Raw genomic sequence first — 13,687 nt, 5'->3', positions numbered from 1 at the left:
ATGGATGAACATATGACACTGTAGGGAAGAGTTCAGACCCCTTCCTTTTCCCCACGTTTTGTTACGTTACAGCCTTATACTAAAATTGATTAAATAAAAATCCTCATCAATCTACACACAATACCCCATAATGACAAAGCGAAACAGGTTTTTATTTTTGTACATTTATTAAAAATATTAAACAGAAATAACTTATTTACATAAGTATTCAGACCCTTTGCTATGAGACACCTTGAGATCATCTTTGAGATGTTTCTATAGCTTGATTGGAGTCCACCTGTGGTAAATTCAATTGATTGGACATGATTTGGAAAAGCACACACCTGTCTATATAAGGTCCCACAGTTGACAGTACATGTCAGAGCAAAAACCAAGCTATGAGGTCAAAGGAATCATCCGTAGAGCCCCGAGACAGGATTGTGTCGAGGCACAGATCTGGGGAATGGTACTAAAACATTTATGCAGCATTGAAGGATCCCAAGAACACTGTGTTCTTAAATTCTTAAATGGAAAATGTTTGGAACCACCAAGACTCATCCTTGAGCTGGCTGCACAGCCAAACTGAGCAATCGGTGGAGAAGCGCCTCGGTCAGGGAGGTGACCAAGAACCCGATGTTACTCTGACAGAGCTCCAGGGTTCCTCTGTGGTGATGGGATAACTTTCCAGAAGGACAACCATCTCTGCAGCACTCCAACAATCAGGCCTTTATGGTAGAGTGGCCAGATGGAAGCCACTCCTCAGTAAAACGCACGACAGCCCGCTTGGAGTTTGCCAAAAAGGCACCTAAAGGGTTCTCAGACCATAAGAAACAAGATTCTCTGGTCTGATGAAACCAAGATTGAACTACTTGGCCTGAATGCTAAGCGTCACGTCTGGAGGAAACCTGGCACCATCCAAAGGTGAAGCATGGTGGTGGCAGCATCATGTTCTTGGGATGTTTTTCAGTGGCAGGGACTGGGAGACTAGTCAGGATCGAGGGAAAGATAAACGTAGCAAAGTACAGAGAGATCCTTGATGAAAACCTGCTCCAGAGGGCTCAGGACCTCAGACTGGGGGGCGAAGGTTCACCTTCCAACAGGACAACGACCCTAAGCACACAGCCAAGACAATGCAGGAGTGGCTTCGGGACAAGTCTGGAGAGACCTGAAAATAGCTGTGCAGAGACACTCCCCATCCAACCTGACAGAGCTTGAGAGGATCTGCAGAGAAGAATGGGAGAAACTTCCCAAATCAGGTGTGCCTAGTTTGTAGCTTCATTCCCAAGAAGATTCGAGGCTGTAATCGCTGCCAAAGGAGCTTCAACAAAGCATTGAATAAAGGGTCTGAATATTTATTTAAATGTGATAGCAGTTTTTTTTATACATTGTCAAACATTTCTTAAAATATGTTTTTGTGTAGTCCTTATGGGGTTTTGTGTCTAGATTGATGAGGGGAAAAAACGATTTAATCCATTTTAGAATAAGGCTGTCACGTAACAAAATGTGGAAAAAGTCAAGGGGTCTGAATACTTTCCAAATGCACTTTCCAAATGCACTGGGTCTGAATACTTTCCAAATGCACTAATCTAATCTTTTATCCAATAATTTTTATTGAAAAACCTCAAGTGATTGAATAGACGCACCCAGACATGGATTTTGTCATTGTGTCCCCACCATAGGGACCTGGACCTGCTGCCCATACAGGAAGTGGAGAGGGAGCTCTGTGCCCCTGAGAGGATGAGAACAGTGGAGAGAATGGTGGATGAGTTGTCTCAGGCTTTGACTCAGCCCTTTCCATGGATGTAGTCACGTTAGTACAAAACTTTACTCCTTATCATTGAAACCGACCTTCACATAGCAATTGTTTCTCTTGATGCTTTTTGTTTTCATTGGTAAGAGAATCTGCATTAGGAATGAATGGTATGTGGTCATGTACTGTAGATGTTTTATGGTCGTACATGTATAACTTATATGCTGTCCATTCATCACCATCAATAAATAGTCCATATGTTTTCAATGCATTGCATATCCATGGTGCATTGACTATGATTGTCTATCTGTAGATCTAAGAACACTGACATTGGACTCCAAAACGTCCCATCCGAAGCTGGAGGTGTCAAGGGACAGGCTACAGGTGTGCTGGAACACGCAGCCCATTGGAAAGGACCGATATGAGTGTTATGACTCCCAGTACAGTGTCCTCGCACGAGTCCTTCTTCACTGGCCTGCATTACTGGGAAGTCATTGTCCATGAGAAACCCTATTGGCTGATTGGTGCAGCCAATGGGTCCATCCCCAGTAGAGATTGGAGAATGGACCAGACTCAGGAGTTGACCAACCTGGGTTTAGCAAGGTGAACAAGGGATCTTTCTGCATCTACCATGGGGATGGACAGTACTTGACATGTCATGACTCCCATGAGACATTACTGTCTTTAGGGGGAAGGAGTCCAAAAGCTGGACTTAACGGCTGCCGTCCACAAGGGAGAGCTGTTGTTTTATAATGCAGACTCACTGATCCTGCTCCACCGTTTTTCTGTGCAGCAATGTGTGGGGCCTCTACCCTATGTTTAACCCCTGTATTGATGTGAACAGAGAGCCACTCACCCTGTTCTGTCTAAGAGATGCCTCAGATAGGTCTGTTAGCAGCACTGAGGCTGCACAACACCCACTAGCCTTGTGAAACCAGCTTGCATCTTGCGATAGCTCGTATTTTGCTTCACTTCATGTGTCAAATGAAACGAAAAGTGAGTGCAGCAGTCTGCTTGATCAGGCTAAACGCCCACAGTCCTACGTTTTGACTCTCAGTGTACTGTATGTCCCTCTGTCCTTTGTTCATCTGTTTTATATTATTTTAAGACTTTGGTGTACTCCACTTGTACTTGCAACGAACAAGTATGCTATAGACCATTAAACCACATATTATTCACCATGAAAGGTTCTGTGCTTTCCTGTTATAGACCTATACTTACTACTGTCACGTCCTGACCCTTGTAAAGGGTCATTTTCCATAGTAGAGTGGTCAGGGCGTGACAGGTGGTTGTTTTGGGTGGTTTGGGGTTTTCTGTTTATATGTGGGCCTTTTCTAGATTTCTATTTCTATGTTTTGTTTTCTATGTTTTGGCCGGGTATGGTTTCCAATCAGAGGCAGGTGTCTATCGTTGTCTCTGATTGGAAGCCATACTTAGGCAGCCTGTTTTTCCTTTGGGTTTTGTGGGTAGTTGTTTTCCGTTTTGTCAGTGTACCTTACGGAACTGTTGGCTGTCGTTTAGTTATTTTGGTTTAAGTGTTATCATTAATAAAGGAAATATGAGCACTTTACACGCTGCGCCTTGGTCCCCTTTCAACGACCCTTGTGACAACTACGTAGTTTTCTCTCATTATCACTACAAGTTTATCCAAGAATACCATTGTAAAAAATAATAGAAACAGTATTCAGAATCCCCATTTTTGCAGGAAGATCCATAGAGGGACGTTTAATGGTTTTGTTCTCTTACAGTCGTCAGTCATTTTATATCCTGGAATGACAGCATGTTAGCTATATTCAAAACATAAATCAATGATTACTCAGTAGCGGTCCAATTGAGAGACACCTATTTTAGCACTTGTTACCGTAGGGTTTTTGTGATAAACTACCGCTAGAAGACACTAAAGCACCATGTTGCATATGCATTGCGGAATTGTTCTGCCAATACCGTGCCGTGATCTAACTTTTTAGTGCCTGCAACTGTATGGACTGGCATAGCCCAGCTATGCTGCTTGTGTCTTTGACTTGATCCAGTCAAGGTAGTGAGAGACCCGTGCGTAGACCCCAGGCTTGTTCTTCAACCCACACTGGTCTCCCCAGCTCACAATACCGTAGATGAAATGGGAGCCCTCCTTGTTACACATCAGCGGCCCTCCAGAGTCACCCTGCCAGTCACACGGAGTGTTCATTAAACATTTTCAAACCATTCAATACCAAACACATGAAGTAATCTCAATCCAATCATAATTCAATCCCCCAAAACTATGCTTTATGTGATATCATACCATACTCAGTCAGAGTTAGTCTCAAAGCACCTCCCAAACACAGCATTGAGTCTCAATCCACCCCAATCAACTCACTGACCTGGCAGGAGTCCACTCCTCCCTGCAGGTAACCGGCACAAAACATGGTGTTGTCTATGGCGCTTCCATAGACTTTGCTGCTTGAGCAGCTCTCCTGGCTGATCAGCAGCACCTGGGCATCCAGTAGGTGGTTGGAGCCGTAGTCAGCTACGGGGGAGCAGAAGAGTGATAGTGAAGGGAAAATAATAGTTCACACACTGAGGACTACTAGAAAGTAGAGAAAGAGAACAACAAGTACATAACGGATGATTACAAGCACACACAAAATACCCATGTAATATGATCAGATTCCATTTGATTGAATTCAGTTACATTTTGATATAACACATGACTAGTGTACATGCACATGATATGAGTAATATTATTAAATAAATATGCTGTGGGCATGATGATAACATAGGTACATGAACATAAGGAAACGCAGTAGAGCCTGCTCTTACAGTCCTCAGTAGCGCCCCATCCAGAGATGGTGCACTCAGTCCCATCAGAGAATGGGCTATCAGGCAAGCAGGCTGCCTTCACAAACTGGCTCTCTCTGGCACAGCGACCGTCTGTGGCTTTCAGCTTCAGCACCGCTTTGGGTCAGAAAGGAAATATATATTATGGTACATTGACTTTGCAGTCACTAAAATATAACAATCAGGGATGGAATTTCATTTCAATTTCAGAACTATTTTAATTGGGATTTCTTCACAGTTACAATGTAAGCAATGATTGAATCATATTGCACGTGATATTATACATTCAAATATAATAGAAATCTATAGACCCATATGAAATACAACGTATAAATAGGATCAATTTAATTTATATGCAGTCAATTATATTCAGAAAGTTTACTGAAATTCTTATTCCAATAGATTGGAGTTTTCCGGTTTTCTTCCTCAATTGACTGAATTGAAATGGAATTGATCCCAACCCCTAATAACAATAAACCATCCTTAAGGAAATCCTGACATGCAAACTACAGTAAACAGAGCTTTGAGAAAGAGCAAGTGCATATATCACCTATGTCATTGTAAACAGCTGTGGATGTCTCCTTGTAATTCTCATGCCTTGTGGCTTTCTCCACTGTGATCGTCTGCCCAACGGGCACATCCTTTCCTAGAGTCAGACTCCCAGCCACCACCTGCATCTGGTCCTTTGGATCACTGGTCCAACACAAACACAATGTAGGGTTGCAAAAATCACTTGCAGTGATCCGTGGGATTGATATACAGTGCATTCGGAAAGTATTCAGACCCCTTCACTTTTTTCACATTTTGTTACTTTACAGCCTTATTTTAAAATGGATTAAATTAATTTATTTCCTCAACAACCTACACACAATACCCCGTGAATAGTTTTCTTAAAATGATTTGCAAATTTATTTAAAATTGAAAACAGAAATACCTTATTTACATAAGTATTCAGAAAATTTGCTATGAGACTCACAATTTAGCTCAGGTGCATCCTGTTTCCATTGATCATCCTTCAGATGTATCTACAACTTTATTGGAGTCCACCTGTGGTAAATCCAATTGACTGGACATGATTTGGAAAGGCGCACACCTGCCTATATAAGGTCACACAGTTGACAGTGCATGTCAGAGCAAAAACCAAGCCATGGATTTAAGGAATTGTCCGTAGATCTCAGAGACAGGATTGTGTCGAGGCACAGATCTGGGGAAGGGTACCAAAACATTTCTGCAGCATTGAAGGTTCCCAAGAACACAGTGGCCTCAATCATTCTAAAATGTAAGAAGTTTGGAACCACCAAGACTCCTCCTAGAGCTGGCTGCACTGCCAAACTGAGCAATCGGGGGAGAAGGGCCTTGGTCAGGGAGGTGACCAAGAACCCGATGGTCACTCTGACAGAGCTCCAGAGTTCCCCTGTGGAGATGGTAGAACCTTCCAGAAGGACAACCAAAAATGCTCATGACAGCCAGCTTGCAGTTTGCCAAGAGGCACCTAAAGAACTCTCAGACCATGAGAAACAAGATTCTCTGGTCTGATGAAACCAAGATTGAACTCTTTGGCCTGACAACCAAGCGTCACACTCATCCCCTGGCCAATATCACCCCTACGGTGAAGCATCATTCTAAGGGGATGTTTTTCAGAGGCATGGACTGGGAGACTAATCAGGATTGAGGGAAAGATGAACGGAGCAAAGTACAGAGAGATCCTTGATGATAACCTGCTACAGAGTGTTCAGGACCTCAGACTGGGACGAAGGTTCACCTTCCAACAAGACAACGACCCTAAGCACACAGCCAAGACAACGCAGGAGTGGCTTCGAGACAAGTCTCTGAATGTCCTTGAGTGCCCAGCCATATCCCGGACTTGTACCCTGTCGTACATCTCTGGAGAGACCTGAAAATAGCTGTCTAGCGACGTACAACCTGACAGTACTTGAGAGGATCTGCAGAGAAGAATGGGAGAAACTCCCCAAATGCAGGTGTGCCAAGCTCATAGAGTCATACCCAAGAAGACTCGAGGGTGTAATCGATGCCAAAGGTGCTTCAACAAAGTACTGAGTAAATGGTGTGAATACTTATGTAAATGTGTTAGCAGTTTTTGCTTTGTCATTATGGGCTATTGGGTGTAGATTGATAAGGGAAAAATCTATTTCATCCCATTTTAGAATAAGGCTGTAATGTATACACTATGTCAGTGGTCTATATTGTATGGGTTCATGCGTTGGTCCTTATGGATGCATGTGTATATACAGTACCTTCAGAAAGTATTCACATCCCTGACGTGACTTATTCCACATTTTGTTGTGTTACAGCCTGCATCCCGAGTGGCGCAGTGGTCTAAGGCACTGCATCTCAGTCCAAAACGCATCACTGCAGTCCCTGGATTGAATGCAGGCTGCATCACATCCGGCTGTGATTGTGAGTCCCATAGGGTGGCACACAATTGGCTCAGTGTCGTCTAGGTTTAGCCGGGGTAGGCGGTCATTGTAAATAAGAACTTGTTCTTAACTGACTTTCCTAATTAAATGAAGGTAAAAAAGTAAAATGGATTAAATTGAGATGTTGTGTCAATGGCCTACACACAATACCCCATAATGTAAAAGTGGAATTATGTTTTTAGAAATGTTTACAAATTAATAAAAAATTAAAAGCTGAAATGTCTTGAGTAAATAAGTATTCAACCCCTTTGTTATGGCAAGCCTAAATAAGTTCTGGAATAAAAATGTGCTTAACAAGTCACATAATAAGTTGCATGGACTCACTCTGTGTTTAATAATAGTGTTTAACAAGATTTTTGAATAACTACCTCATCTCTGTACCCCACACAAACAATTATCTATAAGGTCTCTCAGTCGAGAAGTGAATTTCAAACACAGATTCAACCACAAAGACCCGGGAGGTTTTCAAATGCCTTGCAAAGAAGGGCTGATGGGTAAAAAAAAAGCAGACATTGAATATCCCTTTGAGCATGGTGCATATTAATTACACTTCGGATCATGTATAAATACAACCAGTCACTACAAAGATACAGGCGTCGCTCAGGGATTTCACTGAGGCCAATGGTGATGTTAAAACAGTTACAGAGTTTAATGTCTGTGATAGGAGAAGACTGAGGACGGATCAACAGCATCGTAGTTACTCCACAATACTAAACTAAATTACAGAATGAAAAGAAGGAAGCCTGTACAAAATAAAAATATTCCAAAACATGCATCCTGTTTGCAATAAGACACTAAAGTAAAACTGCAAAACAAAATGTGACAAAGAAATTAACTTTATGTTATGTATACAACATTTTATGTTCGGGACAAATCCAACACAACACATCACGAGAGTACCACTCTTCATGTTTCCAAGCATTATGGTGGTTGCTTGTTATGCTTGTCATTGGCAAGGACTGGGGAGTTTTTTACGATAAAAATAAATGGAATAGAGCTAACCACAGGCAAATTCCTAGAGGAAAACCTGATTCAGTCTGCTTTCCAACAGACACTTGGAGACAAATTCACCTTTCAGCAGGACAATAATCTAAAACACAAGGACAAATACACACTGGAGTTGCTTACCAAGACGTCATTGAATGTTCCTGTGTGGCCAATTTACAGTTTTGACTTAAATCGTCTTGAAAATCTATGGCAAGACTTAAAAATGTCTGTCTAGCAATGATCAACAACCAACTGGACAGAGCTTGAAGAATTAAAAAATAATAATGTGCAAATATTGTACACTCCAGGTGTGCAAAACTCTTAGAGATTTACCCATTAAGACCCACAGCTGTAACCGCTGCCAAAGGTGATTCTAACATTTATTGACTCAGGGGTATGAATACTTCTGTAAATTGAGGTTTTCTGTATTTCATTTTCAGTACATTTGCAAACATTTCAAAAAACATGTTTTCACTTTGTCATTATGGGGTATTGTGTGTAGATGGGTGATTTTTTTGTTTTAATAAATTTTCAATTTAGGCTGTAACACAAGAAAATGTGCAATAAGTCAAGGTGTATGAATACTTTCTGAAGGCACTGTATTATAGTTATACTCACATGCAGTGGCCGGCAGTCAGAGCCCAGCAGCTATCGATGAGCACCGCTCCACAGATGTGCCTGTATGCCTGGCTGGAGCCCTTGGGTCGGACCTGCAGGGACAGCTGCCAGGGCTGGGCTCCAGGGACGGCCTTCAAGCCTCCGTAGATCCTGGTGATGGCCTTCTTCGGCTGGGGTTTTCCACAGGTGGTGAACTGCTTATCAGAGGTGGGGCTAGCTGTGGTCTGTCGTGGGGCTCCACTGGGCTTTGGTGCTGTAGGTTTCTCTGGACCTGCTGAGGGTTTGGCCGGTGTTGGTTTAGGCTTGGGTGTTGTAGTAGTTGTAGTAGTGGGTTTGAGATGAGTAGTAGGCTTGGTAGTTGTAGTAGTTGCAGTAGTGGGCTTCGGACCAGTAGTAGGCTTGGGACCAGTATCTGTTGTGACCATGGCTGAAAGAATTCAGTACAACTTTACTCGTGATTCTACATCTGCATTGCTTGCTGTTTGGGGTTTTAGGTTGGGTTTCTGTCCATATAGGCAGCTGTCAGAGATATTATATTTAAGGCTGACCTGTGGGCTTAGCACACTCCCTGACACCACAGTGATCCCACAGCAGCATCCGCCCTCTTCTTATGAAGCACCATGGCTGAGTGTCACCATCTGGGTTTCTGGACCAATCAATACACAACAGTAAACAACAGAGTTAAGTGTATAAAGCAATATTTTTGAGTGTGAGAGAGATAAGTATACACTACCGTTCAAAAGTTTGGGGTCACTTAGAAATATCCTTGTTTTTGTAAGAAAAGCTATTTTTTGTCCATTTAAATAACATCAAATTGATCAGAAATACAGTGTAGACATTGTTAATGTTATAAATGACTATTGTATCTGGAAACGGCAGATTTTTATGGAATATCTACATATGCGTACAGAGACCCATTATCAGCAACCATCACTCCTGTATTCCAATGGCACGTTGTGTTAGCTAATCCAAGTTTATCATTTTAAAAGGCTAATTGATCATTAAAAAACTATTTTGCAATTATGTTAGCACAGCTGAAAACTGTTGTGCTGATTTAAAGAAGCAATAAAACTGTCCTTCTTTAGACAAGTTGAGTATCTGGAGCATCAGCATTTGTGGGTTCCATTACAGGCTCAAAATGGCCAGAAACAAGGGCGTTCTTCTGAAACTCGTCAGTCTATTCTTGTTCTGAGAAATGAAGGCTATTCCATGTGAGAAATTACCAAGAAACTGAAGATCTTGTACAATGCTGTACATTACTCCCTTCACAGAACAGCGCAAACTGTCTCTAACCAGAATAGAAAGAGGAGTGGGAGGCCCCGGTGCACAACTGAGCAAGAGGACAAGTAGTTTGAGAAACAGACACCTCACAAGTCCTCAACTGACAGCTTCATGAAATAGTACCTGCAAAACATTAGTCTCAACGTCAACAGTGAAGAGGGGACTCCGGGATGCTGGCCTTCTAGGCAGAGTTCCTCTGCCCATCGTAATCTTTTCTTTTTATTGGCCAGTCTGAGATATGGCCTTTTCTTTGCAACTCTGCCTAGAAGGCCAGCATCCCGGAGTCGCATACCATACTGATCTTATCTAAAAGGATAAACTGATCCTACATCATCACTCATACTCTGAGACTCTATGTGAATATGGGCCCAGACCTGCAGAAGTTATGAGGGCCAAGTCCATCGTCATCCTCAAAGTCATTGAAGGGATCAGAGCCTTTCTCCAGGATGAAATGGGAGTTCCAGTAGAGACATTCCTCTCCATAATCTGTCTCACTCACGTTGCCGCGATATGACTCCCCGTCATCTTTGAGCTTGTAACAGTCATCTGGGCCTAGTCAAGATTATGACATTTACATCCAGTCAGAATATCAGGAAAGGTTTGACCATTCATTTAAATTCTGTCAATTCAGTAAACTGAAATTCCAATTCCATTTTATTCAACAAATGTTGGTTTAGTTCCTGAAATGGATGTGAACCCAACTCTATTGACTGACTGAAGAGCTGGAATGTACTGTATTTATTTACCAACATTACAGAAACGTCCACTGAAGCCATCTGGGCAGAGGCAGTCAAAGTCCATGCCGTCCTTGACGCACACGCCTCCATTCTTACAGGTGTTAGGCTGACACACCGCAACTGGAAGAGAAATGTGATTACAGAAACATCCTGTTTAGTTAAAAATGACCAAGAAATTCCATAGTATACATTGCTATTTTCTCATATTACCCAAAAAATGAAAGAGGATAATAATTTGATTAATTTGTGAGGACACTCATCATTCACTTCAGAGGCAAGAGGTCAGGAGGGCTCTCACGTGATTTGCAGTCTGGGGGCAGGAAGGGCTGCTTGCACTTGCACGTGTAGAAAGGTGGTTTAGAGGTCAACACACACTCACCACGACCACATGTGCCCCTCTTACACCTTTTGGGCCCTGTAAGAACAATTCAGATTCACATCAGTTTATTTCTCACTACATCTGACTGTATCCGCAAGGGAAATGTGGCATAATCTTTGTCGTAAATAATTTTGGTGTAAAAACTATTTAATATCTACTATACAAGCAAGGACTAAAGTACAAAGCTTTTTCAATTTATGTAGTCTCTTTTCCCTTTCCTACCTTTCTGGCACTTCTTGCCCTTGAATGGCTTGGGGCAGTCACATTTGAACCTTCTCTTTCCCTTCTCCTCACACACACCGTCATTGAGGCAAGGGTTTGGGTTGCATTGGCCTGCAATATGAACAAGACAATGGGAGGAGGGAAGACTTTTACATGAGCAGTTTCAAACAGTGATTGATTTAGACTCAGCATCGACTTTAGACTCAGTCAGTATAGACCTTAGCGTCTTCTTGTGTCCTCACAATTGTATGTCATATGAAATATCTACAGTGCAAAACTTTGTTGTTGTTTTGACAGTATATACAATAAAACTAACAGTAAAGTAACATATGAATTATTTATAGTTAATTGCTGTAAATGGCAATGCACTCTGGGGGATTCTAGGCGTAAACAGTAAATTATACTGTAAATCCCAAAGAAATGTTGGTTCAACAGTACATTACTGTAACTGCATAGCATTATAGGATTGGCAACTTGCAACTTTTTCAAACAATTCTGAAAGATAGGATTGAGAGACATCAAGGTCTGAAGTGAACCAACCAAACAGGGTGTATACAACATTTTTATGATTTACAAATTTAATTACACTGAATATTACAGTGTAATGAAAACATTACATTTTTACAGTACGGTAAATTTGTAGATTTATCAACAGTAAAATACTTTGAATCATTATACTGCAGCATATTATAAATTATTGTGCATTGTGGGAAAATATTCTGGGCCGGGAAAGAATTGCTGTATTTTGAATGGTACTGTAATTCCACCCCACATAATACAGTACAGTAACATATTTTGTAGTACCAAAAATCTTTTGACCACTAGTGATTGCGTGGTATCGTTTTTCTGGTTCATGAACATATTCTGTAGCGTGGCTACATTTGTGCCACCTTAACTGCTGTACCAATTTCACTGATGTGTGGTAGTAGTGCCCCAACAATTACATGTGTATAGGGGAAAGATCGGAGTGGCAGCAAGTCTCAAACCTTTAATGGTTGAGTATTTGACATGTCCTTTGGTCTGTTTTGCCATGTATTCACTAATAGTTTGGAAGCCGTGGTTTAGTCCTCTAGAAGTGCAATTGAAAGACCAAACAAGACTACCAAACGAGCATTCATTGATATGCTGTAATATGTAAACACATTACCAATCGCATACAATTACGGTAAAATACTGTAAAATGCAAACCCCATCTCCTCTCAATGATTTTAATTTGTTCATTTATTCATTACAATTACGTTAAAAGATTACAGTAATGCACTGTACAGCTGTTTGATGGTAACTTACAGGCAGCCAGTTGCCTGCAAGTTAGCATTAAAACAACAATATAAAATATCACAATATCAGTATTGGATACTGTAAAATACAGTACGGTAACATACTGTACCTTTTTTTACAGTAACCTTCAGTCAACTGGCTGCCTTTAAGTTACGGTAAAAACAGCAGGAAAGGTTTTACAATGTAGTGCATGTCATAAGACAATTTCTTCTTCATATCTCACCATCTGGTTCTTGGAGTTCATAAAGCCAGTCAGGTTCATCACTATCGTCCTCACCTGGTTCATCTACGATCTCAAAGAATGGGTCTAGAGCGGAGATACACTGTCAAATATTGTAGTGTTACATGGTCTAGCTCTCCCTCTTTCTCTTCCCCTCTCTCTCTATGTCTGTGTGTGTGTGCATGTGTGTGAAAGCATATTGTGAAAGCCTACACTATTGTGCATTATGAATAAATAATATGAATAAATATGAATAATAATAATAATATATGAATAAATAATATGCTTACCCTTCAGAATATCCTCATGTCTTCTGTACTTTCTTTCAGGTTTTTTGTTGTGTTTTTCCTGTTTCGGATGTTTTTCATGCTTCTCTTGTTTACGTAACTGAATAAAAGATGTCATCATTCTTCTTTCAACCAAGTAACATTATTTACAGTAGTAGCATTTAATACATTTGTATTTTACCAGTGCAACAGTAGGCCTAATGCCAGCACTCATGCGTTATTTGCCAAACTGCAAAACTTGTAAACAATCATTTTATCTAGGAATTATATTGAGAACACATCTTTTAGATTTTATTAAACACAGCAAAATAAACAATTAAACAACTGGAAAAATGTTGTAAGGGAGAGCAAACACATTCGACAGGCATCTACTCTAAACTTGCAACTGAGTCTATCACCCTTTTATTCCTGATATTTACTGCAAAAGAAAATCAAATGAGTAGAATACCTACTTGAACAGGTAGAATGAGCAATACAAGGAAGAGGCAGAAGAGAAGAGGCTTGGAGTTCATGATGGCAGTGATTGTGTGCGGCTAGAAGAGTAATTCTGTCAGATCACCCACATCATTTCCCAACCATTTGTGTGGGAAGACTAACCTTTGTATGTACAGAGTGCTTTGGCATCTAGGTCTCTCACCGCACACTACTGTTCTATTGACTAAGGGGGTGTCAGTCAGAGTTTTTTTTTCATTTA

At 41.1% G+C, this 13,687-nt stretch overlaps 1 protein-coding gene across 1 annotated transcript; it reads right to left on the bottom strand.

Moving 5' to 3' along the window:
- Positions 1-3,412: 3,412 nt before the first annotated feature.
- LOC115194068 (hyaluronan-binding protein 2) lies at positions 3,413-13,600 on the bottom strand. The gene is made up of 13 exons (XM_029753407.1): positions 13,446-13,600; positions 12,997-13,093; positions 12,710-12,793; positions 11,209-11,319; positions 10,906-11,022; positions 10,617-10,727; positions 10,245-10,422; positions 9,138-9,235; positions 8,590-9,016; positions 5,097-5,239; positions 4,529-4,663; positions 4,090-4,235; positions 3,413-3,890 (listed from the first exon to the last, which is right to left on the bottom strand). Exons 1-13 carry the CDS (start codon positions 13,503-13,505, stop codon positions 3,729-3,731), a joined length of 1,869 nt encoding a protein of 622 aa, XP_029609267.1. The 5' UTR covers positions 13,506-13,600; the 3' UTR covers positions 3,413-3,728.
- Positions 13,601-13,687: the final 87 nt, after the last annotated feature.

This window comes from Salmo trutta, chromosome 5 (assembly GCF_901001165.1).
Source record: "Salmo trutta chromosome 5, fSalTru1.1, whole genome shotgun sequence".
NCBI lineage: Eukaryota > Metazoa > Chordata > Actinopteri > Salmoniformes > Salmonidae > Salmo > Salmo trutta.
The sequence above is the reverse complement of the archived record's forward strand: the minus strand, read 5'-3'. Positions and strand labels throughout refer to the sequence as shown.